Below are 25,106 nucleotides of genomic sequence, written 5' to 3'. Positions count from 1 at the left end.
TGAGTTGGGTAGAACTTTACATTACAGCCTTGAGAGCAGTGCATGTCACAGGCATGGACAATTGGCAGGTGGATTTCCTTAGTGCTCAGCATCTGGACTCCAGAGAGTGGTCCCTTCACCTACAGGTGTTTTGGGTTCTCTGTCCTAGGTGGTGGATGTTGGACATGGAGCTATTGGTTTCCAGGTTCAACAACAAACTGCAGACTTTTGCCAGGTCCAGGGATCCTCAGACCTTTACTGTGGATGCTCTAGTGACTCCATAGGATCTGTTCAACTTGATCTTTACCTTTCCACCTCTAAAGCTCCTCCTCTGTCTGCTCTGCATAATCAAGATTCCAGTGATCCTCATTACGCCAAACTGCCCCAGGCGGACATGGTGCTTAAACATAGTCAAGCTTCTAGTAGGCTCTTTGGTTTGTCAGGATCTTCTTTCCTAGTGACTGGTTTACCATCCTGCTTCTTGGCTGCTAGCATTAATGGCTTGGCTGTGAAGCCCAGGTCCTAAGAGATGTGGCCCCTTTTGGATTTGGTCATCCCTACATTCAAGTTCGTGTAAGATCTGCCATTACACTTGGAAGCATATTTTTCTTGGTGCGAGGCAAGGAAGTTCCATCCCAGGTAATACTCCATAAATCCTGCCATTCCTCCAGTCTGGTCTGGATGAGTGTTTGGCCTTGAGTTCCACAAAGGGTAAAATTTTGGCCTTGGCAGTTCATTTTCAGAGACCGCCTGCCTGTCGCTCCTTACTCTGAATGTTTCACAGAGATTCCATGGGATCTCAAGCTAGGGCTAGGGATATTCCTCTGGCTTCTCTTGCAAGATTGTTTCCCTGTGGCCATCACCTTGACGGCTTTGATGTGTAAAGAACCCTTCCTTGTGCTACACAAAGAAAAGGTTCTCTTTTCCTTCCAAGGTGGTGTGTTTCTGCCACCCGAACATTGTCTTGTCTTATCATCTCTGTCCTGTGTCTAGACATCCAAAAGAGATGTCCTTCCATTGTTTGGATGTGGTACGCATTATTCGAGCCTGTCTCCTAGTCATCAGGCCCATTCTGGAAGACTACTTTCATTCCTTAAAGCTGCTCTCTGGGATAAGAAGATATTGTCTCAATACAAGATCCATGTGTATTCTTACTTGAATCTTGGTGTTCTTTGTGTATATTCTCCAGAAATTTTTCATGCGGTCATCCTGCACTTTGCCTCTGGGCAGGAGCCTTGTGTAATGTAGACAAGTCACTGCTGCTTTCTCCTGTTTGTGCAGGTTGACTAGGATTGTACCTGTGCCCCCCCCCGTAGTTTTCTGCAGGCAGCCTAATCTATGCATGTTATGTTGGCAGCACAGTGATAGTTTATCACTACTTTTACTAGGTAATGACTGGTTTTGTGAAGGCATTTGGTGCAGAGAGTGGATTTATATCCTTTGCGACTGACTATTGAGAAATATATTTAAACATTTTTTTTTTGTGCCTGGAATTCTACATTCTGCTATTTCCTAGGTGGATTTGACAACTTATCCAAGCTTATGAGCTCAAGGGCAAAGCCCCCCCCCCTCTTTCCGGTCAAGGCGCACTACTCTAGATCCTTTTGTGCTTCCTGGCCATTTCAGCATCAGACTTCAGGTTTTTAGATTTGCAAGGTCACCACCTGGTCTTTGGTTTCCATGTTCACTAAGTTGTACTAGGTGAACATTCTGGTTTCAGGGTCACAGGCTTTTGTCATAAGGTACCTTAAGTGGCTCTGTAAGCTGTAAGGCCTTGGTTGTTACTGGTTTGTTTTATGAGCCTGTTAGCCACTTGTTTGCTGTGTTGCTTTTGGATGTCCTCAAGCTTCCAGAATACTTCATTTGTTGTGGTGTCATGTACGATTTTAAGAAAGAGGATTTTTGTCTTGCCTGTAAAAATCCTTTTCTTGGAATAAATTACAGGCCCCTCTCTTCCGTTATGATTCATTGCTATTATTGCTTGCTACAAAACTAAGGTTTGCTAGGAATGGAAGGAATTATACCATGCTGTCCTTTTCTTGCCAATATCCACTCTCCTGAAGGTGGCAGCATAACCTTAGGTTGCAGAATACGTCATCCTGTGTCCTGTAATGCACTTTACAGGTAAGCTACAGATCCTATTTCTCAGCAAGTACCGGAAATACCTGGTGATCTTCCCAGATACTTTTTGAGAGTTTACTTTCAAAGGTCTTCCTTCTGTAAACAACTAACCTCCCCTTCGTAATGTAGATGAACAACATATTAGTCGAGCCAGTGTGGCAACAACACTCCCTCATTATATACAGTGGAGAAGTAAATGTAGCTACCTTCCAGAAAGTGTTTTTCACTGGATTACCAGGTTAAAATAAAGAAAGCTTGAAAAGATTAAAACTACTGTAACCACCACATCTAATTTTTTTACTAGCACTTTGTTTAACCCCTTCACAACCTGTGATGTACATAGTACGTCACTGGCAGCGTGCCCACTTCAACGAACTTCCGCCGGGACTCTGTTTACGTTTACATTTGTAGAGCCGGCTTTACAATGGAAGCGATTCTGGCGACTACCCTGTCGCCAGATCACTTCTACGGGTCGATAAACTGACCACCACTTGGGTATCGGCAGGAAGCTGGGGAGGAGAGCGGCGAATGTCCTCTCACTGATCCCCTCCCCATTATTTGGGACCAGGAGCAATGCAGATTACATCACTTCCGGTCCCATAGCTGTCTGCTTGGCTCCTGAAGCCCAGCAATAAGCTATTGAAGTGCGATCTGCACTTCAATAGCTTATTCCAAGTGTAGAGGTGACACTTTTGGACCCCCAGTATCACCTTAAAGTGTACCTGTCACTGCCAATATGCTATCACATGGGGGGCCTACGTACTAAAACGATGATCGCGCTACACATGTTGTTGGGTATCTCCGTGCACGCCAGAGTGAGCACAATATTTCTAGGGTCAATATTTGTGTATCTCAAAACTGATGACCTGTAGGGGCTTTTAAATCGTCGTCTATGAACTTTTTGTGGTACTGAATTTTGGGGCCGTTTCACAGACACATACAATTTTTAACCTGGGCATGTTGGGTATCTACTCGTTGTGACCTCATCTTTTATATTTTATTTAAAAAAAATTGGTTTTATATAGTGTTTTGGGGCACTAAATCTAACTTGAGTGCATTTTTCACTAACTTTTTGGGGTTTGATCATAAGCTGTGCTAATATCATGCAACATAAAAATTTGCATCTGCCACCATTTTATTCTTAAGGGTATTGGCTTTCAGAAAATATATAATGTTTAGGGGTATGAAGTAATTTTCAGGCCTAAAATGTGGATTATAACATGAAACAAAAAAAAGAAAGAGGCCTCGGTCATTAAAGGTATGGGTGCAAAAATTGAAAAAAGGGCCTCAGTCATGAAGGGGTTAAAGAGTGTTTGGGTTTTTTTCTGCTCAATTTATACAGGCAGCATTCAGCTTGATTTATTATTGTTTCATATTTTAAACTTTTAGTAATTGTTTTAATTTAGGTGTGTCAGGCTCATCATTTCAGTTTGTTTTGTTTCCTTATCGTACACGGGTGCACACAAGCAGCAATCCCCAAACAAAGTGTGCTGACTAGCCTCACCCTACATGTACGTGTATAGGTGGGCAGAGTCCATGGCATTTACAAGTACTTAATCATGAATCAGCGACAGTCTACTTGTGGCTCATGTTGCAATAGTATTTTCATATAATTACAGATAATTCATGGTTTTTTTCAATTAATTTAAATGCTTTTACTTTTGAGATGTTCAGTTAGGTTTCTAGTGTGATCTCCCTTTTTAAGCAGAATGCATTCCCTTGAACTGCCAGATCACTGTATGTCTCCAGGCCGTGTCCCAGGGAGTGTTTACTCATGTGTAGGTGGATGAATATTTTCTCTGGAAATGTTTTCTTACTGGATGCTTATGCTACATTCATTTAAGCCTGATCAATATTTCAATTGTCCTTTAACGTGTAGGTGATACAAGATTGGTTACTTTTTTCAGATGACTCTTCCAGATAGTTTTGATTATGCTGTTTTTTATTTTTACCAAAAGTTCAACACTGGCGTAATGGCTGATTAGTAGAAAGATACCTAGGGTGGTAAAGATCCTTTTGGAAGGTTTGTGCTGCAACTAGTATGCGAACTATAGACTCTAGGAATTTGTGTGTGGGATGGCAGGGTGACGATAGGGAAGTGGGCCTGCATAGGTTGCTTGGAATATGTCACTAATGTGCCTTAGCATGAATCATTGTTGCCAGTAAGAAGTCAGTCACTGATCTATTTTCTTTTTTTCTCTCTGTAAAGGTTGAAAGGCTATTCGAGAACTTGTACGGCATGCTGTGATGGTACACGACTGACGCCCTAATGCTGCAGCAAAGGTTAGGGAGATTAACGGCCAGATCTACGTAAGTTCTCATTGCTGTGATTTCAGAATGTTCTGTGTGTAAAATGTATTAAATGTATGTATTAAAGGATAAGTGAACTTTTATTAAAGCATGTAGGAGGAAATAAATGCTATTTCAATAGTAAATGTATTGCTGTTTGTAAATAGCAAGTCTGGTTTATAGTGACCAGTCAGTATACTAAGAAAGCTTTTAAAGTAGTATTAAGGTCTGGGCGTTTTTTACCTTAATGCATTCCCTGCATTAGGGTAAAAACGGCCCAGGACCTTTTTTCTTCCACAGTCCCCTCCACACTTAGCTGTCAGCTGTGCTAGTCCCCGACGCAGGTCAGAGGAGATCCTCCGTTCCCTGAACTTCCTGGTTGCGAGGGGAGGATACTAATGGCAGACGAGCCATAGGCTCCTTCTGCCATCATTTAAAGAGGGAAGGGGCGTGGCCTGCCACAGGGCTGTGTGTGTCTATGGACGCACACAGCCACTGCGGGCACGAGCGTGCACGGGTGCCTCCATTAGAACGATGGTGGCACCCATGCAGGGGGCGGGGGGAAGTGCGCTGCGGCGAGCCACTAGAAAATGAGAAATTAGGATTTTTTTAAAGAGAAAAAAAATCAACAGCCTCTAGCAAAGGAGGGTCTCATTAAAGCCTAACTTTGTTTTTTAATTTCTCCTTTAAGATCACTTTAAGGTGACCCTAAACTCAGGAGTTAAACCTTAAAAATGCATTCCCAACTATTAACAAAACTGTATCTTATTTGTGTAGATCCTCATATCATCTATGAATTTGTGCTGATCCTGTCCTTCCTCCTGGAGGGTGTTTTGTTTCCCCTGGAATGAATTAATTTTGAGGGTTAGTTCACACCAGATGCAGTTCAGTTTGATAGCTGATCAAAATCACATCACAATGCTTTCCCAATGGGATTTCTGCACACCAAAAATACGGCTTGTCTCATTTTGGCTGCACCTAATTGCAATGTAATGCATCAAAAACGCATGCAAACGCACTGGATTGCACGTGAAAGCCGATTTTAAGCTTTAAAAACGCAGCAAAATGCATTGCACTGCAGATGCACGCAATTATGGTGTGAACTAGTCCTGAAGGTTTAATTCCTGAGTTAAGTGTTACTTTAAGTGGCACTGAACTCAATAAGTGAAAATAGGTAAATGTAGAAATGTTAATTGTGCCTAAGGAGTACCATATATACATCCTAAAAAATAGCAGTGCATTTCCTGGTATGTGTCTACAGTGTCATGGCTGTATATCTGCAGTTTGAGATTAAGATTTGGAGTAAGTGTTGGTGATGTCACTACTGTTCTGCTCAGTGTTCTTGCTAGAGGTTCTGACATGAGAAAGCTTAAGCCATGTCTTCAACCAGATGGCCACAGCTGCAGAACAAGGCATGATAAGTCAGTAATTGGGAAAGATCCGCTACAGGCAATACTGGTGACTAGTCCTTTACTCTTGGTCAGCCATTTTTTGCGCACAGCTTCCAGGGTTTAGCTCCTCTTTAAATAAAATTGCTCCTGAAACCATGACTGGTACCTATGGTTATTGAGTTTTAATACTGGGAAGAGGTATTATGTGTTGAGATGACTTGCAGCAAATTGTGCCCAGGATACCATGGAGCCATCCTTCCTTCCATTATTCCAACTAAATGTTAGGGATGAAAGCCAGTGAGTGCTTAGGTAGCAGTAGTGTACACTCATGGCCAAAAGTTTTGAGAATGACACAAATATTAATCTTCACAAAGTCTGCTGCTTCAGTTTGTATGATGGCAATTTGCATATACTTCAGAATGTTATGAGGAGTGACCAGATCAGTTGCAATTAATTGCAAAGTCCCTCTTTGCCATGAAAATGAACTTAATCCCCCAAAAAATCAGGTCAGTGATTCTCTCGTTAACCCAGGTGTCAGTGTGGACTAGGACAAGGCTGGAGACCACTCTGTCATGCTGATTGAGTTAGAATAACAGACTGGAAGCTTTAAAAGGAGGGTGGCGCTTGAAATCATTGTTCTTCCTCTGTTAACCATGGTTATCTGCAAGGAAACACGTGCAGTCATCATTGCTTTGCACAAAAAGGGATTCTCGGGCAAGGATATTGCTGCTACTAAGATTGCACCTAAATCAACCATTTATCGGATCATCAATAACGTCAAGGAGAGAGGTTCAATTGTTGTGAAGAAGGCTTCAGGGCAAGAAAGTCCAGCAAGCGCCAGGACCGTCTCCTAAAGTTGATTCAGCTGTGGGAATCGGGGCACCATCAGGGCAGAGCTTGCTCAGGAATGGCAGCAGGCAGGTGTGAGTGCATCTGCACGCACAGTGAGGCAAAGACTTTTGGAGGATGGCCTGGTGTCATGAAGGGCAGCAAGGAAGCCACTTCTCTCCAGGAAAAACATCAGGGACAAACTGATATTCTGCAAGAGGTACAGGGATTGGACTGCTGAGGACTGGGGTAATGTCATTTTCTCTGAAGAATCCCCTTTATGATTGTTTGGGGCATCTGGAAAATACCTTGTCCGGAGAAGAAAAGGTGAGCGCTCCCATCAGTCCTGTGTCATGCCAACAGTAAAGCATCCTGGGACCATTCATGTGTGGGGTTGCTTCTCAGCCAAGGTAGTGGGCTCACTCACAATTTTGCCTGAGAACACAGCCATGAATAAAGAATGGTACAAAAACATCCTCCAAGAGAAACTTCTCCCAACCATTCAAGAACAGTTTGGTGACGAACAATGCCTTTTCCAGCATGATGGAGCACCTTGCCATAGTGCAAAAGTGATAACTAAGTGGCTTGGGGAACAAAACATCGACATTTTGGGTCCATGGGCAGGAAACTCCCCAGATCTTAATCCAATTGAGGGCTTGTGGTCAATCCTTAAGAGGTGGGTGAACAACCCCCCCACAAATTCTGACAAACTCCAAGCATTGATTATGCATGAATTGGCTGCCATCAGTCAGGATGTGGCCCAGAAGTTGATTAACATGCCAGGGCGAATTGCAGAGGTCTTGAATAAGAAGGGTCCACACTGCAAATATTGACTCTTTGCATAAACTTAATGTAACTGTCAATAAAAGCCTTTGACACTTATGAAATGCTTGTAATTATACTTCAGTATATCATAGTAGCATATGACAAGAAGATCTTAAAACACTGAAGCAGACTTTGTAAAAATGAATATGTGTCAATCTCAAAACTTTTGGCCACGACTGTATAAACCATTTCCATGTGTGTAGGTAGGCCAGGTTCTGCTACCAAAGTTTTTTCTTCAAACAGGTGCAGCTTTTTTTTTTGCATATGATCCATATAACTTTTTCTGCCCCACAATGTATTGTTATGTATGCTTCTCTTTGCATTGTGTTGGAAATGTTAAAACAGGTGTACTGTGCTGCCACTCCATGTTTATGTTCGGTCAATTCCTTTTTAATTCAACCGGAATACATTTGATACAAGAGCAATCCACACACAGTTCTGTTGCATAAACTAAAATGAATACTTTGTGCTACTTCAGCTCTTTAGGTGCACTAAGGCTCCATTCATAGCGGTAGCGTTTTTTGCTGGGTTTTCCGCTTGGAAACCGTGTGGCACTAAAAGGCGTAAACTTTAACATACACAAGGATTCTGCGCATTTGTGGCTATTATTATAGCCAGAACGCGCGGAGTCCGGCCAGGAAATCGTGCTTGGACTTTTTTGGGGGATGCGTGTCCAAGTGTGAACATTGTACATTGGAATTAATTATTTTTAATGTTTAGCGCTAATGTGTGAACGGAGACGAAATGTTTGTATCCTAAATCTTTATTTTAGGATCTGTGCCTCTGCTCCTATACCAAATTGTTTGGGAGACTACCAATTAGAAGGAGCTTGCTCAGCTTTCCTACATCACAGTCTTCTGTCACATACATGAGGCAGAACCTTTCGCAGATATACCAGATTCTCAGATCAACCAGTAGGATACGATCTTCAATACTTTTTAGGCATCCCAAGGCAGCAGTAAGTTTGAATGAGGTACCTAAAGTTAGGTTTTCATGTTATTTTTCACATTGAGCCATGCCTTTCCCCAAAAGCTTACACCTTGAACGGATTTATGGCCTTACTTTGCTTCCTTACTGGATGTCTAGGATTAGATATGCTAGGCTTAAGCCTTTTGCTTCTTGTTGACCACCCTTGCAGTTGGTCCAATTTATTTTATCCCGTTCAAGTAGTTTGTTCCACCTATTTTCTTTATGGTGGAAGATTGGTTGTCTTCCACATTGCTAATTGAAACCCATCATTCTTCAGGTAGCAGTTTCCCCTTACTGGTGATTACCTGCCCTGGTCTGGGCCTCATGTACTGTTTGCTCACAAAACTGAGGCATAATGGATGGATGGAGGTTGGAGTTTACAGGTGCTTGCTTACCATTTTTTGTTTGACATTGTCCCACTCCCAACCTTAACCCCAAAATTACTAAATTTCTTTATCCCTCAATAGACTTCAAGAGTTCTTATTAAAATCTTTTTGCTTCCTTACCATTCCCCTAAGTTATTATACCAGTTTACCCAAATAATGTTGTTGCTTGTCAATTCAAGCCCAGAGCTCTTCCCATTTGAACACCTGAAAGGTATCAAAAAGTTTTAGGTTCATTAACTCTGCAGCATCAACCAGAAATTGAAACATCAGATTTTAGTGAAATAAATGAACTTTTGCACGATATTCTAATTATTCTAATTTCACCTGTATATTAACTGACGCTCTTGGAAATGCATTAACATTTTTTATTTAATCTAAAATGCTGAGCATTATTCAGGTCACAACTTTGCAGTTTGTAACTGTAATAGTACTTAAAATGTTTTTTAGTGTGCGCGTTGTATAATATCTCCTAACACTGTTGTTTTTTTTACTATTGTGTCTAGTGATCACATGGTCGTCTAAAGAAGCAATGGGTAGCTGTTGTAGCTGTCCAGATAAAGAAGCTTTTGCAGATAACCAACAAAATAGGTTCAAGGTAAGTTTTAACTTTTCTTCTATCATGGCTTGAAGTGACCCTTGGTGTTTTTCCTGCTTTTTGCATTACAACCTGGAATTTAAAATGGCTTTTTTGGTGGGTTTGTACCAGGTAACGTACACCAGGGCTCAAAATTTCAGGTCATCAGCCACTAGCCAGGCCTGAAAAGTTACTCGCCACTAGTTGCCCTGCATAACGCAAACAAACACAAACAGGGCACAACACACACCAGCACAACGCATGGAGCACAGTACATTACACATACAGCCACAAAACAACGCACAGGACATTACGCATACAGCCACAGCACAAAACACAGGACATTACACATGCAGCCACAGCGCAACGCATAGGACATTACGCATACAGCCACAGCACAAAGAACACATGACTTTACACATGCAGCCACAGCACAACGCACAGGGCATTGCGCATGCAGCCACAGCACAACGCACAGGACATTACGCATACAGCCACAGCACAAAGAACACAGGACATTGCACATGCAGCCACAGCACAACGCACAGGACATTACGCATGCACATTCACCCACAACACACACATGGCACCCCAACCCATCTCTATGTCCCCTTCAATTACCTGCTGGCAGGGGCCTGACACTTGGGACTAACTCTGGTCCCATGCATAGTTATTGCAGCTGAGGCTGCATGAAGGGGACCTGTGGCACAGTAAGTTGTTGGAGCCCCTCCTGTGGTCTGCCAGTTCACCCCAGGGCTGCCCCTGTATTGTGACGTCCATGAATTTAGTGTTCCATTATTCCACCTAATATAGCTAGCCCCTTTCTGCCTCCCCTAGCAGAGGCCCTGGAGTGGCCAGATCGGTACAGAGTGTGGATAATGTGTACGAGCAGCATCTCTCACCAGCTCTATCACTGCTTCCTGTTCTCAGCACTGCTCCAGCACATGAGAGACCAGGGTCCCCTAAAGAGGCAGTGCCCGGACGCACGCACACGCACGAAGTTATATAACTTCCTGCCTGTGCACCGAGGATTATGGGAGCTGTAGTTTCACTTTTACAGCGCCACCATGACAGCAGTGGGTGAGTGTGTCACGTAGGGGGTATACAAGAGCTAGGATACAAGAACGGACCTTATTAAAGATGGCTGCCCTCATGTAGCCATCTTTAATATGGGAAGATGCACGGGCAGAAGCATAGGAGCAAGGCATCAGGCACTCGGTCCATGACTGAGTGTCTGACTCAATGGCTTCATTTTCACTCGCAAATTGCGAGGGGGGCGAGTGGAAATTTTGAGCCCTGATGTACACAATATGCCTACCACTTTGTAGGTGCAAGTTAATTTTTATTGTAACACAAAAATGAAGATAACAATTCAGAAAAGTGTGTGTGTGTAAGTATTCACCCCCAAAAAGTCAATACTTTGTAGAGCCACCATTAGCTGCCAATGCAGCTGCAAGTGCCTTGGGGTGTCTCACTTAGCTTAGCACATATACTCACTTTGGTTTTTTGGCCATTCTTCAAGGCAAAACTGCTCCCGCTCCAAGTTAGATGGATTGCGTTGGTATACAGAAATCTTTGTCATGCCACAGATTCTCAATTTGATTTCGGTCTGCGCTTTGGCTAGGCTGTTCCAAGACATTTAAGTTTGGGATTCACTGATGCCGGTAAGAGTACTCGTCCCAAATGCAAGGATACTTACCCTGATACTTGAACTTCCTGTGAGGGAGCATAGAGCCGGTTTCCTGACCAATCAAGAAGCTGGGTGACAGGTCATGACCTGGCTTACTGATTGGTCAGGAAGCAAGGCTGCCTTGCAGTGTCTAAAGGTAGCGTGAAGCTAGCTTCCGAACCAATCAAGAAGCCATGCTACCTCGAGATGTCGATATTGTTACTCTGTATCGGCGAGTACTGATATACTAATAAAGAAAAATATCGGTACTTGATACAAAAAAAACGGTATCCGTGCATCCCTAATTCAAATGTCCAATCTGTGGTAGACTGAAATAGGTTTTCTTTACGAAATGTCCTGTATTATTTAGCTGCATTTTTCCTTCAATTCTGACCAGTTTTCTGTCCCTGCTGATGAAAAGCATCTCACAGCATGATGCTACCACCACTATGCTTCACTGTGGGGATGGTGTTCTCATGGTGATGGGAAGTGTTGGGTTTGCACCACACAGAGCGTTTCCCACGATCTTATCTGACCAGAAAACCTTCCGTGTGTTTAGGGAGTATGCCACATCTGTTTGGTGAACTCCAAATGTGTGTGCTAATCTAATATTATTGGATGCATGTAGCTTTATAAAATCAGAAAAACTGAGTAAAGGTCATGCCTCTTACAATCAGCCACCAGTTATAATCAAACCTACTTCAGAAATTAGGGTGTGACTAGTGTTAGGAGAAGCATAGAGATAGGGAGTTGGCCACAGAAGAAGAATCACTCACTGTGAAATTGTGAACTGCTCTGTATTTTAGCAATAGCGAATTTTAGATGAATTGGACTAAAATGTATTTCCACTTTTGCAGCCAAATTGGCACAACACCTACTTTATATTTGTCACATGTTCATTCACATTCATAAAACAACATTTATGAACAAAATGGCTGCTTACATATTCACTACCTCTTTTCTGAGAATTCCAAAACTGAAGTTTGTAATGTTAAGGAGGTGACTGGGAAGTTAATATTTCCCATAATTAAGTCTGTACTGTGCTGGCTTATCTTATTATCAGTTGTAAAACTAGTTTTGAACACTGTCTGTCCGAACAAAAGATGAAAGCTCTCAAGGGTTATGTTCTGAATTGTATGTTAATGAGAGGAAATGGAGGCTGTCCCCATTTTTTCCCTCTCCACGTTTCAAATTGTGCAGGGCAGCTTGCAGTCTGCCCAAATGCCTGCTCCAAAGAAACCTCCTAGAAAGGTAAGTTTAGATATAGGAACACATAAGAAACACACACAGGGTATTTTTTTTTCACATTTGACTGCAGAAGTGGAAATACACGTGACGTTCATTTTACAATGTTTCAAGTGTTTGCTAGATAGCAGTAGTAGCTCACTGATTGATTCAGCTTGTTTCCTGGAGCTAAATAAAGGGAGTTTCACTGTAAACTTTATAGTTTGGTAATGTATGTGTTTTTTTTTTTGAAAGGTTATTAATGTGGATGATGATGGTAATGAGTTGGGCTCTGGCGTGATGGAACTAACAGAAAATGAACTTATCTTGTACACACGTAAGCGCGACTCGGTCAAATGGCCTTACCTCTGCCTACGCCGCTATGGATACGATTCAAACCTTTTCTCTTTTGAAAGTGGGCGACGGTGCCAGACTGGGCAAGGTGAGTTTATAGACTTTTTTTTTTAGTGATTTGTGAAATTAAAATAGTGGAAGCAATAGTAACTGCTCTGTTTCTACCACAATGAAACACAATACTTTTTCACATGAAAATATTTAAATCAATATCTGTAAATACAGACTATGACTTTGTTAACTTGATTGTATTTTACTTCTGTTTTAGTCCCTTTACAGTCAATTGTAAATAGTCCTACTTCTAGTCTGTGTCTGTGTGTTGTAAAGTAGTCACCGCTCCAAGATCACTCCCGTGATGGTCTACAATCTCACGTTTTAGCTTGTAATTTGTATTGAGATTGTAGTCCATCACAGGAGTGAGCTTGGAGTGGTGGATACTTTACAACACACACAGGGACCATGGGGACCAAAAGTAGCCACCCTCCAGAAGGAAGGACAGTGTCAGCACCAATTCAGAGATGATTTGAGGATTTACAGCTGAGTGATACACAAATAAGATACATTTTTGTTAATAGGGTACCTGAATGTATTTTTAAGGTTTAACTCCTGAGTTTCGTGGCACCTTAATGGTAGACCTATGTGATGCAGCATAATATTTAGTATCTCATTGTGACAGTCTGGTATTAATAGCAACCTACAGATTTGTATCGGACGAATGGCAAGACGGCGAATGCTACTGTGTTAGTGCACACAGAGACAGTGCAGCTAGAGGCAAGAATAACATTTCAGCTATGAATATTACAATGTTAGCTTGTATACCCTGTTGACTTTCCAGGTACTTCAACTTTTTCCCCTTGATTTTGCTTCCCTTAATGATCTTGCTTTTTTGTTATTAAAGCTAAAGAAAATATACCTAAAGATGGGTATGTTTAGATAAAGCGAACCTTTCTTTAGAAATAGTTTTGTAAAGGGGCAATATTTAATATAAAGTAGACACCTTCTCGTGCCTGAAAATACTTTTCAGTGTCTTTTTATAAGCATCCCAAGACCCCAAAAACCTGGGGCACTTGAACAGCTGCCAACTCTGGGTAGCAAAGTCCAAAGCTGGCCTGCCTTTTCTTCTTCCATCATAGTTGGTTATTGAACCTGTCCATCCTGTTTAAAGCAGGTCTGTATTTTGTTAGCTTAAAGCTGTTTCTTTTTCTGCTGAGTTGAAAAAAACCGAATTAATAAACACGTAAAAAGCATATTTTTTCTGAAGAAAAAGCTACAGGCAACCTCATGTCCAGGACATGTGACCAAAAGTCTAGGCATGGGGGGGGGTTAGCCAGTCTTCGCTTTGATCCTCCTTTTCAGCAAAGCAAATATGTTAAGTTTTACAATTCTGTTATCTATACAGTAATATTCTGTTCAGCACTTGAGGCTCACCCACACCTGCCATTCTACATAGCCAGGTGCCTGACCTAATTTTTCTGCACTGCAGTTATGCAATATACTGTAGCTTGCCAAGAAGCTGCCCCAGTTTATGATGAGAAGAGAGATAGAGCAGCAGCACAGGCTATTCTCTTTTTAGAAAGTTCTGTTGGATTCTGTTAGATTACTTGTATTAAACGAGCAACGGCTCCCACTGTACATTTAGATCTGCTTTAGCAGGGCTAAATGTACAAAAAAACGACTCGGCCGGCACCGGAAACTGCATGTTTTCGGGCGTCAGGCAATAGGGATTCGCTCCCTAAGACGCACATTTTCACCCGCCTTTTTTTTGGGGGGGGGGGAGTGTGTCTTATGGAGCGAAAAATACAGTAACTGATAAGAGTGCATTACAGGCAGAGTGGACAGGGAATTATCAGCTCAAAAGATGCGTGGCAGAAGCATTTAACAAAACAGTGTTGATAGTATATTTAACACACCAAAAGGGAGCAAATATGAGTTGGGGGGCTTATATACACTTTAAAGTAACACGTTTTAATATTGGTCTGCATTAATGGTCAATATGAAAGCACTGGGGTGGCAGGCCACCCATTGACTTTGCTTCACAAATGAGTTATTTGTATATTTGCAAAAGCTCCTAAGGAAAGAATTGCTTTGACTGATCTGTATAAAAGTAAGGCTTGGCTTAAGAATTTTCTCTTTTTTTTCCCCAAAGGCCAAATGTACATTTACACTAAACTTACCTACATCCCCCCCCCCCCCCGCCCCCTGATCTAATCTACATAAACAGCTCCCACCCCAGCTGCTTACTTACCTCTGTATCAGTACTACATCCTGCAGCGTTGTTTACTCTTAATCGGCAGAAAGCCTCTTCAGCGTTGACTGCACCATATATGCTGAGCCCTCATAAACTTATATGAGACAGTCTTGGAACATAAGTCCAGCATCCAGGACAGCCCACCATACAGGTCTATGACTTCTCAGTGCACATGCATTGCTGGCAATGGGTAGGATTTCTGTAAAGAAGATTTAAATGGTGATGACAGGATGTGGCTTTGCTGGGTAGGTAGAGGGTGCTAGTGTAAATTAGTTCAAGAGGGTTAGTTGATGCAGTTTGGTGTTATTGTACAGTTGTCCTTTTAATATCTAGTAAACATCAGTTAGACAAGATGGGCTCATATGTAAGATGTTGCATGTTTTGGATGAGCACTCAAGGCAAGGATCGAAAATCAGATCGTACATTAAAGATCCTTTCGTAACAAGAATGTTCATTTTAACTTAATGCTTGCAAAAGGAAGAGCAATCCAAAGTTGGGACCTCACTGGTTATCTTTGCTGGTACTGGTAAGTTGGGCTCCCTCTGCTGTCCAAAGAGGCCTGGTACATCAATATCAATGCCTCCTTTGTACTGTCTGTCTTCTCTTCCTCTCCCATCTCTCCCAGAGGCCTACATGAAAGGGGCATTTGCTTACTTTTCACTACAACAAGGATTAAAACAAATAAATAGTTCATCGCATAGCATGACTACATAGCTAAATAACTGCCACTGCTCTTTAGTCCTTTTAGAGGCCCCAATGTTTCCTAGTATTTTGCATCCTCATGTACCAAGCATACAACCTCTACCTCGTGTTATTGCTTTCCTTATGCAGGATATCTTAGTATGTTGTGTTTTCTTCTTGTCACAGTGACTGGTCAGTAGTGTTGTGAATATCCCAGAATGTGTGTAATTTGCATTTTAGCTGTTTTGTGATGGAAGTTCTCATCCCCCTTTTTTTTTAATTTCCAGGAATATTTGCCTTTAAATGTGCTCGTGCAGAAGAGCTTTTTAATATGTTGCAAGAAATCATGCAAAATAATAGTATAAGTGTTGTAGAAGAACCAGTGGTGGAAAGAAGTCCTCAGACAGAGCTTGATGTCCCAAGAACTCCACGCACCCCCACAAGTAAGAACTTTTGAATCATCATTTACTAAAATGTTAAGGTGCCATTTTCTCCTCTTTGTCCACTGTGAAGCTGGAACCACAGAAACGATATGACGTAAATACATTCAACATCCATAAACCCACACCAAACAGTTAAGTACTGATATCACTGGAGTGATTACACCTTCAGTAAATTAAGCCATGGTGGCACCAGATGTATATTAAGAATGCTGGCTGTAGAGCATTGCTACAAGTCATAAAAAGTCCATCCAACCTAGAATGCGCTATAGCTGTGGTTGCTTATTTTGGAGGAGATTACACGGATCTCAGACTAAAGTGCATCTATATTCCGCTGCTCACCCCCCCAAAGAAAAAATAAAAACAGTTTACGCCCCTGTCAGGTATTGCTGTCTTTTTTTTAGCTGTAAGTAAGCTTTTTGACCTAAGAAACAGTTTCTGTGCTTACTGCATAGAATTGCTTAATGCCTTCATGTATTCCTAGGAATTGCTCATAATGGTAATAGCTGGGAATGTAATATTGTCTAATCATAAAATGTAGATTTTATAGAAATACAGAAAACTGGCATAGGGCTTGATTTTAGTGCAGAAGCAATATCCTTATGACTTGGAACTACAGATATGGTTCTCTACCCATTTCACAAACTCCAAGACTAGAGGTGACACGAAGTTTCCATATGTGCAGCATAGGATTACGTTAAAATGGTTCATCAATTTAAAGCCTTTAGGCAGTGTGGATGCTAGTCTTTAATGGCTGTTTGAGGTTAAAGTACAGTCTCTGTACTTATGTAATCTGCTTTGCTTGTTCTTTTGCAGCTCCTGGTTTTAGTGGTTCAAGTATACCTAATGGATATCCACGTTACCCATCTTTTGGTGATGCATCTTCACACCCCTCAAGTAGACACCCATCTGTTGGGAGCACACGCCTTCCTTCTGTTGGAGAGGAGTCTACACACCCTTTACTTGCCCCTGAAGACCATGTAAGTAGCTTTATAGTATGTCTATGATCTGTGTATTTAGGTTGCGCCTGTGGCTTTATAGAATATTGTAAACTGTAAAACGGAAACTTCCAGGTTGTTGCACATATCTTTACTGTGCCTGAGCAGCCCCTAAATAATTATGCAAATGCTGGACAGAAATTAGATGGTTGCCCTTCAGCCCAGTCTTGGTACCCCCCGGGCACTTTGGAAATAAAGTGAAGATGCTTTGGAGCAACTAGAATATAGTCTGTGGCCAGTATGCTATATTTGAAGATGCCACTGGTATTCTTTAGGACCTGTTCACATGATATCGGGTCCTGATCAGGTGCGGATCTGCAGACTGATGCAGTGCGCTTTGGCCGCGTTTTTGATGCGTTGCTGGAGTGGGGCTTTCATATGTTAGCTGCAGTGCGTTTTTGACGCGTTTTGCGTTTCCGGACCGTTTCCTGGCCGTACAAAATGTGACATGCAGTATATTTCTGTCGTAAACTGAACGGACTCCGCACGTGAGAACTGTAGTCCATAAAACACATAGGGATGCATATTTAGTGCAGGAGCGTACGGATCAGGTCAGCACAGAAAACGGACATCGTGTGAACAGGCCCTTAAAGGGAAAAAAATACTTGGATATTTACAAGCCCTTCAAAGACCACTGCTTTTCCTTACATTACGGTAGGAGCTTTGCTTGCAGTAGTGAAAGTCTGTGCTGCATATTAGTGTTGGAAATGTTAACCTGAAGACTGAACTCTAACAAACACGGTCTCTTCAGCTCCTCACCTTATACCTTGGCGTGCCATTGCAGGGATTAGCAGATATACTTCTGTCCCCTTGAGGTATACTGGATCTAAAGGTTCTTGTTATAACTAGTGTACCAGTTGAGACTTAGAAACTGTATCCCAACCTGCTCTAGGCTCTTCCTCACAGATTAGACCTATCTTCTTTAGTACTTGCAAGTCCCCTCTCCAGAGGGATCTCTCCTCAGCCAGGGTGTGTAAAGACTGTTCACTGTCCCGTTGGGGCTTTAACTCTCATGCCTCGTCCCTGCAGCTAGAGTTCCTTCCAGGGTTCTAGCCCCAGTATTGTTCCCAGTGCCTTTTCATGGCACCCATCAGACAACCTCCTGATGAGATCACAGTTGGCATGTGCTGTAGTAGAGAATGTCTTTCCAACAGTCCGGTAGGGGAATCTACAGTTTCCTCACCTTCTTATACTGTTCCTTGTTCACGGGGTTACCTGTCTCTCAGCTGTCGTCCTCGTCAAGGTGCTCTCCTTACTTTAGTCTCTTCTCATTCTAGAGAAAGAACAACTTTTGAATTGTGCCTCACTGTTAAATGTTAATGCCGTTTTAAAGCAAAATTGCCTGTGTCATGAGACTCCAGTGGAAGCTACAATTCAAATAACATGCCCTCTTCCAGTACAGTGACTTGGGTGAACACGTTTAACCCAAACTACTACTTGCACATGAGTTAGGGAATGGTGGCTTCCATCTGCCATAAATTGACACTTATGGGCTAAGGCTTTCCATTTATAAGCGTTGCTTCTATATTGACTCTACTTTTTGTGTTTTTCTCAAGGTGCATACGTATGTCAACACAACTGGGGTGCAAGAAGATCAAAGGCAAAGTATACCAACACCACTCGAGCAACCTCTTTCCAATGTGGAAGAAAGTTCAGCCAGAGATGAACCCAGTTCCATCCCAGAGGGAGACCCCCATGTTATTCTGGAACCCGAAGGAGTAAAGTTTGTTTTAGGACCAACTCCTGTTCAAAGACAAATGATGGAGCAAAAAAAACTGGAGAAACTTGACGAACAACAAGCTGTCGCAAAGGGTAGCAGCAGTTGCCCTAATAACACAGAGTGGGACACTGGTTATGACAGTGATGAACGCCGAGATACCCCTTCTGGCATTAAGATGGTGTATGAAAATGTTAATGGATTATCTTCTTCTGGGCCAAGGAGGGGACGTATTCCACCACCTCTCCCCACAGATGTCCAAAATATTAATAACTCTGCCCAGAGGAGAACTGCATTAATAAACTATGAAAATTTACCATCTCTTCCTCCTGTTTGGGAAGCCCGGAAATCCAGCAAGGAGGAGGAAGATTTGTTAGGACCAAAGACACCATCTATAAATGGATTTCATAATAGCCTAGACCCCATGCATAATTATGTAAACACAGAGAACGTAACTGTCCCACTAAGTGCTCACAAAGTTGAGTTTTCTAGACGTCGGGACTGTTCGCCAACTGTTTTTAATTTTGATATCAGACGCCCAAGCTTTGAACATAGGCAGCTTAATTATATACAGGTTGATTTGGAAGGTGGCAGTGACTCTGACAACCCCCAGACACCGAAAACCCCTACCACTCCTCTTCCGCAAACTCCTACAAGGCGCACGGAGCTGTATGCTGTGATAGACATTGAAAGAACTGCTGCTATGTCCAACCTGCAGAAAGCACTGCCACGTGATGATGGTACTTCTAGAAAGACTAGACACAACAGTACTGACTTACCCATGTGAGCAGGTTTATGCCATTTGCACCTTTTTGTGTACTTCTTTTACAAAGGACAAATACCTGCATAAAGAAAAATGGAAGAAAAAAAAAAACTACCCTTCACGTCTTAAACACTAACACTATTTCATAGTTTTTTTTTTTCTCATGTGCTTTCGTCTAAAGGGAATTTATGTAGAGCAGGTACTCCTAAATAAGATTCACTCTACAGTAGTAGTTTGTACTGTATAGTTGCATAGCTGTATTGCCTTTTTTTTTTTTACTTATTTAATTAAGTTAGGTTGCAGTGACATGCCAATTTTACTTACTAGACATTTGCCTATGTTTTTGCATCTAGACTGTTGCCATTTAAAGCTAAAGATAACTTTATTTTTTGGGATGTCATTTACAGTATGAATGTGTGAAATTATATACAAGTATGTATTTTTATACTAACTTTTTATGAGTCCAGAAATTTGCCAAATTTGTCGCACCAGCATTATGCATTGAGGCCATTGGTACGACTGTATATTTACTTTTTTGACGTTGTGTTAAAGTGTTGGCCGTCAGCCTTCCGACATGCAACGGCATTGAAGCGTGTTCCTTTTTTATTTTTTTGCACATGAAGCACTATTCAGACTATTCTTCCAAAGCGGCTGTCAGTGTCTTAATTTTCATGGCAGGCCTTTGGTGGTTTAGGAATCTAGTTCTATGCGCGAAGGTTTGGTGTTTTTAGTTACAGTATGTCAGGGTTGCATTTATATAATGCAGACATATATACATTTTGTATAGGCCAAAAATGATTTCCCCCTTTTTTTTTTTATCACATTGTATGATATTGTAAGATTATTGTATGTTCCTAATTTGCATTATAAATTCAAATTTTTTTTCATACTTAAAAATATATAAACATTAACTTTTGTATAAAAGGTAGTGTAGAAAATGTAGATTTTTTTTAAAGATATGTAGGTGTGCATTGCCAAACGTTCCATGACATTTAAAAAAAAAAAATCTTAGGTTTATATCTGGACTTAACATTCCATGATACTGTCTTGATATGTGACCCTTCAAATGCTAGGAAGCGCGCAGCAAGAGAATTGGCAGTCTTTGTTTCTCCGTCATGCATTATGCTGAGCCAACTGAGTGCTGAAGGTTGTCTTTTCTTGGATTACCATGTTTTTCAGAGTTGCTTCTGCTGTTTGCACTGAAGGGTTCAAGCAAATTATACTATGCAGACTTTTTTTATCTAAGAAGAAAACTGTGTTCCATTCTGAATAGTTGCTTTTAATTTAATTTTGGTGTGCATCAGGTACTGATATTGCTTACCAAATGTTCATTAAAAAAATTTTTTTTTTTCATAACGAATACATTTTTCATTTCATGTCATTGGTGCCAACATCATTTTGTAGCATGGCAATAAAATACTGATTACACATGACTGGCTTGTTGGCTCTTTCTTTGACTAAAAATGTTTGTATTTGCAATTTATATGGCTACATGTAGAACAAAGATTGTCCAAAAAAATAAAAGCAATGCATTCCCTTACTGCATTTTGTCTATCCTTAATAAATGCTCCACAAAGGTCTCTCTCACTTATTTGAGCTACTTCCATTTTACACCGCTGATTGCCTGCTCTCCCCATACACTGAGTGGCCAGTTTATTATGACCACCTGACGTTTGTAGGCAAATTAGCTATAATTTTGCTCTGTAGTTGCTGGAGGGCCAGACCATTATAAATAGGGAAGCAGGTTGTTTGCTACGACAGTAGAAGTGATTTTTTTCTGAAGATATGGGTAAACAACGCGATTTAACAGCCTTTGAACGTGGGATGATTGTTGGCGCGCTGAGCCATGGAGCGAGTATCAGCAAAACAGCAGAATTCGTTAAATGTTCAAGAGCAGCTGTTGTTAAAGTGTTTAAAGAGTGGACTGTCAGCCGAAAATCTGGGTCTGAACATGCGACTTGTGGCCGTCAGCGACTAGTCAATGTTAGGGCAGAACGGAAAGTGGCGAGACTGGTACAAGACAACAGAAAGGCAACAGTGCAGTGTCAGATTCCTCGCATCACCTTTCAACATCTCGTGGAGTCACAAGGTGGCCCAACGAAGTCATCTCGTGGAACAACGAAGTACTGATGGGGTGGTCATAATAATCTGGCCACTCGGTGTATAATCCAGGCTTCCAGTTGCTTTTGTCAGCGCTGCCTTTTAAGTGATGTAACCACCCATCACATCTGGCCTTTCATTCCCTGCTCATCCACTCTCATGGGCTTTGATGGGCAGGATATTTAAAAACATATTGGTCTATCACCTCTGTGCCTTACAGCAAACAGCAGCGATTATATGAAGTGCAAAATAGAGGCTTGTGACTATGACACCCTTTTTATAGACCTGCTATGGGTCTCGCCATGGCTGTGCGGTGTCACCAGGGCTGCATATGGGTCTCACTATGGCTATGCAGTGTCATCAGGACTGCGGGCAGGCGCGGGTCTTTATAGGGCTGTTCAGGGTCACTACATGGCTGTTTGGGTGGGTCTAGGTGGCGGGAAGGAGGAGGAAATGTGCGGCCGGACCAGCACTGTAAGAGACAGCCTCCATGAAGTCCCCAGCAAATGCGGTCCTTAGGCAGCTGCTCGTATTTAAAAAAAATTTAATACGCGGGAAGCGGGATCCCTGGTTAGATTATACAAACTCTACCATAATATGAGAGAGACGGAGTGACTCTGGGCCCCAGCCCTCCCCGACCAAAAGTAACCCCCCCCCCCCCCCTTTTTTTTTTTTTTTTTTTTTTATTCTTTTTATTAGTTCCCTAGCTCTGCCTTTATCCCGTTCAGTATACTACAGCCCCTCTCCACCCTCTGCATATTGATAAGAATTATGGCTGTCTTAGTATACTACGGCTAGTTCGAAGGTAATTCCACATGCTATGTTTAGTAAAAGAAATGGGTGGGGGCGAGAGAATAAGGTTATTTTTGTTTTGTATGCATGTTGCCGTCGGCGCTTTGTATCGGGGCGTTTTCATGAGTTTTACTCTTCCATAAAGCAGAGAAGCATTTTATTGTAGCTGTCCCATGGACAGTTCTCCACTCTGTAATAGTCATTATTGGCTTCTTGGTTGCCTCACTGTCTAATTTCATCCTTGCTCAGTCAGTTTTGTTTCTGGTCCACCGAGGGACACAAAATTCATAGACGAACCCTCTTACTCTCATCATTGCTCAGTTTTTGCTAGTGTTTGTGGATAGATGTATTTTGTCCACTCTGATGTGAAAGGCTATCCACCCTTTTTTCTTCAATCAATATTCTTGCCACATCGCTGCTGAGCTGGGCTCTAGAGGAAACTAACAGCAAACAACTAAATACACATTCAATATTAGGTATTTATATACAAACTATATACACCCCAATGGATTTATTTGGTTTAGCCAGTCTTGTGATTTAAACATGCCTGCTCCCTGAATAGGCAGCTGGAAGATAGTTTCTTATTAAAGCTTCCTGTGTCACGTGCCTACTTATTGGATGAAGAACCAGGCTTCCAGTGTGAAACCAATGTTTTAATTTTCAATGGGGTTTTCCCATTTCGACAAAGTTGCAACCAGTGTATCACTTGGTTTGTTCCACTGATGATCTCTCTTTTGAGTCGCTGGCCTGAAACATATTTGCAGACTATGCTTTTTCTGGATCTCAAATTTTCATTAGTGAATCCAGAAAATCAGCAGGTTGGGCAACTTGTGTTTTCAGAAAGATCAGCAATCGCAAGCCCCATATCTTTATCATTGATTAAGGAACACTGAATCGGATGTAAATTAGAGACAAATGGGTTATACTGCTGTCTTTAGGCGAAATTAGACAATGGCAAACCAAGCTGCTGGCCAGTTGGGTATAAACACTCCCACTTCCATCATGCTTCAGTTTTTTTGCTAGTGTCCTCGGAGGATAGGCGGCTTTTCTGTTTGGAGAAAAGTTTCCCAGCTGGAATTAAGATTTCAGTGCCAAGGCCTAGTCTGGGCTTTACTTGTGATGCTTCTCAGACAACTAGTGTACAGGTTTGTTAGCCACATAATTTTACAAGTCCAGGTCTGTGGCATAGTCTCCAGTGTGTGCCAGTCTCTGAGAATAGCCAAAGAGCGATCTTTAGGAACACCGAGGTAAATGTCTAAGGACTTTATTCCTTGAGCATAGCACACTATTCAGCAGAATTATTTTCCTTATTCCATCGGAATCCATGGAAAGGATTAACACGCTGGAGTTTTAAGTGCTGCATTGCTAACTCCTGTGTGTCTCACGTACGCTCTACACTCAGTCGCTTCTGGCTATTTAAACCTCTCCTGCTCTCTCAGCAGCTGGTTTTTGGAGTACCCAAGATATACTATTGGGGTGTTTACATTGTTGAGGTTAACATATGTTCATATGTAACCCTTACACACTGATCTCTGCCTTATGCCTTTGAGGATAGCACAGCTTACTTCATGTGCACTGTTTCTTTTGTAGAGTAGTATCAGATTTTAGAGCCATGGCACAACTTGTAAGTGTGACCCAGTCTCTCTTATTCATTTATAATAGGATCAGCAGGTTGCAGCAAAGTAAATTATGTGACAGCTTTAGCCTTTGGGCTTTTCTTTGAACATTTCCTCAAGTTTTTAAATGTAACGGTTTAATCATAGGCATTCAGTACTGATGTCATCCACAAGAGGCAGTGCTAGCAGATTTTAAAAAGGGGTCCAACGCCATCTAGAGAAGATTCTGGTTACTATTATTGTCTCTGACTCTGATCAAGAGCATTTGCAGTCTGCTTCTACAGAGACTTTATTATGAGGCCCAAAATACTACTGATATGCGTTTTAATTGTTTCCAATTTAATTGATGAAATATGTTGTGCTATCCTCAAAGACAATCTGCTGTATTATGTAAAGGTTTTTTTTTTTTTCTATGTTAACACAAAGGTCTATCCTGTTCCCCCCCCATTTAGAAACCGCTCCTCTTGTTGGATTTGGGACTACCTTTATAATCATGGCTCCATTTTGTTTGTGTGCAAAGAGCAGACATTTCTTGGCTTAAATTGTGAAGCCTTGTTTCAATAGATCTTGCCGCTTTTTGAGCAGCTGTCAGTAGCCTTCCATATCAGTTATGATGGCCTCTTAAGGCATCTAAGTTGGTATATTGCATGCCAGCATTATCTAGGAATGCACATAAGGCACCTTTGCTAAGTGCCTGGGACACCGAAGATTTGTTTCTCCCCTTAACGTTGCCATGCCCAAACCTGTAAAATCTGTAGATGGGACAGAAGAAACTTATTCTTCATTCACTAAAGTTCTAGTACCTTGTTGGCGTTCAGAGTCTGCCTCTCATTTAAACTACAGATCTTGAAGTCAAAAGCCTTCTGTTTGAGTATACAACCTAATTTTTATCGGTGGTTATTGTTCCTTCATCTTTTGGGTCCCATGGAAAGCTATTTGGTTTGGACACTCAGGCTTCTCACTGCAGATCCCACTCTTGACTTTACAATTGGGCATCTTGTTCCCTTCCTTTTTGGTGGCACTTCACCAAAGTGTGCTTGGCCCCTGATTGTTTAGGTTCCCAACACCCTGGGACTCTTTGATTCTTGTGTTCAATGGAACTTATTTTAGTGGATTTCTTCCGTCTTACTTTTTTTTTTTTT

At 41.7% G+C, this 25,106-nt stretch overlaps 1 protein-coding gene across 3 annotated transcripts in view; it reads left to right on the top strand.

The window, feature by feature from the left end:
* The window catches only part of FRS2 (fibroblast growth factor receptor substrate 2), a 51,304-nt gene extending 31,753 nt beyond the window's left edge, over positions 1–19,551 (top strand). For 2 of the 3 annotated variants that reach the window (XM_018576378.1, XM_018576377.1), the window contains exons 2-7: positions 4,310–4,410; positions 9,292–9,383; positions 12,511–12,697; positions 15,826–15,981; positions 16,795–16,958; positions 18,533–19,551. In XM_018576378.1, the coding sequence (XP_018431880.1) occupies positions 9,318–9,383; positions 12,511–12,697; positions 15,826–15,981; positions 16,795–16,958; positions 18,533–19,480 (1,521 nt within the window). In that variant the 5' untranslated portion in view covers positions 4,310–4,410; positions 9,292–9,317 and the 3' untranslated portion in view covers positions 19,481–19,551. Of the gene's footprint in view, positions 1–4,309; positions 4,411–9,291; positions 9,384–12,510; positions 12,698–15,334; positions 15,384–15,825; positions 15,982–16,794; positions 16,959–18,532 lie in introns of those variants that run through there. The other variant, XM_018576379.1, reaches the window with a different exon arrangement.
* Positions 19,552–25,106: the final 5,555 nt, after the last annotated feature.

Source organism: Nanorana parkeri, unplaced genomic scaffold, assembly GCF_000935625.1.
Source record: "Nanorana parkeri isolate BGI_ZX_2015 unplaced genomic scaffold, ASM93562v1 scaffold65, whole genome shotgun sequence".
In the NCBI taxonomy this organism is placed as follows: domain Eukaryota; kingdom Metazoa; phylum Chordata; class Amphibia; order Anura; family Dicroglossidae; genus Nanorana; species Nanorana parkeri.
Note: the sequence above shows the minus strand (reverse complement) of the source record. Positions and strands in the feature narration are given on the sequence as shown.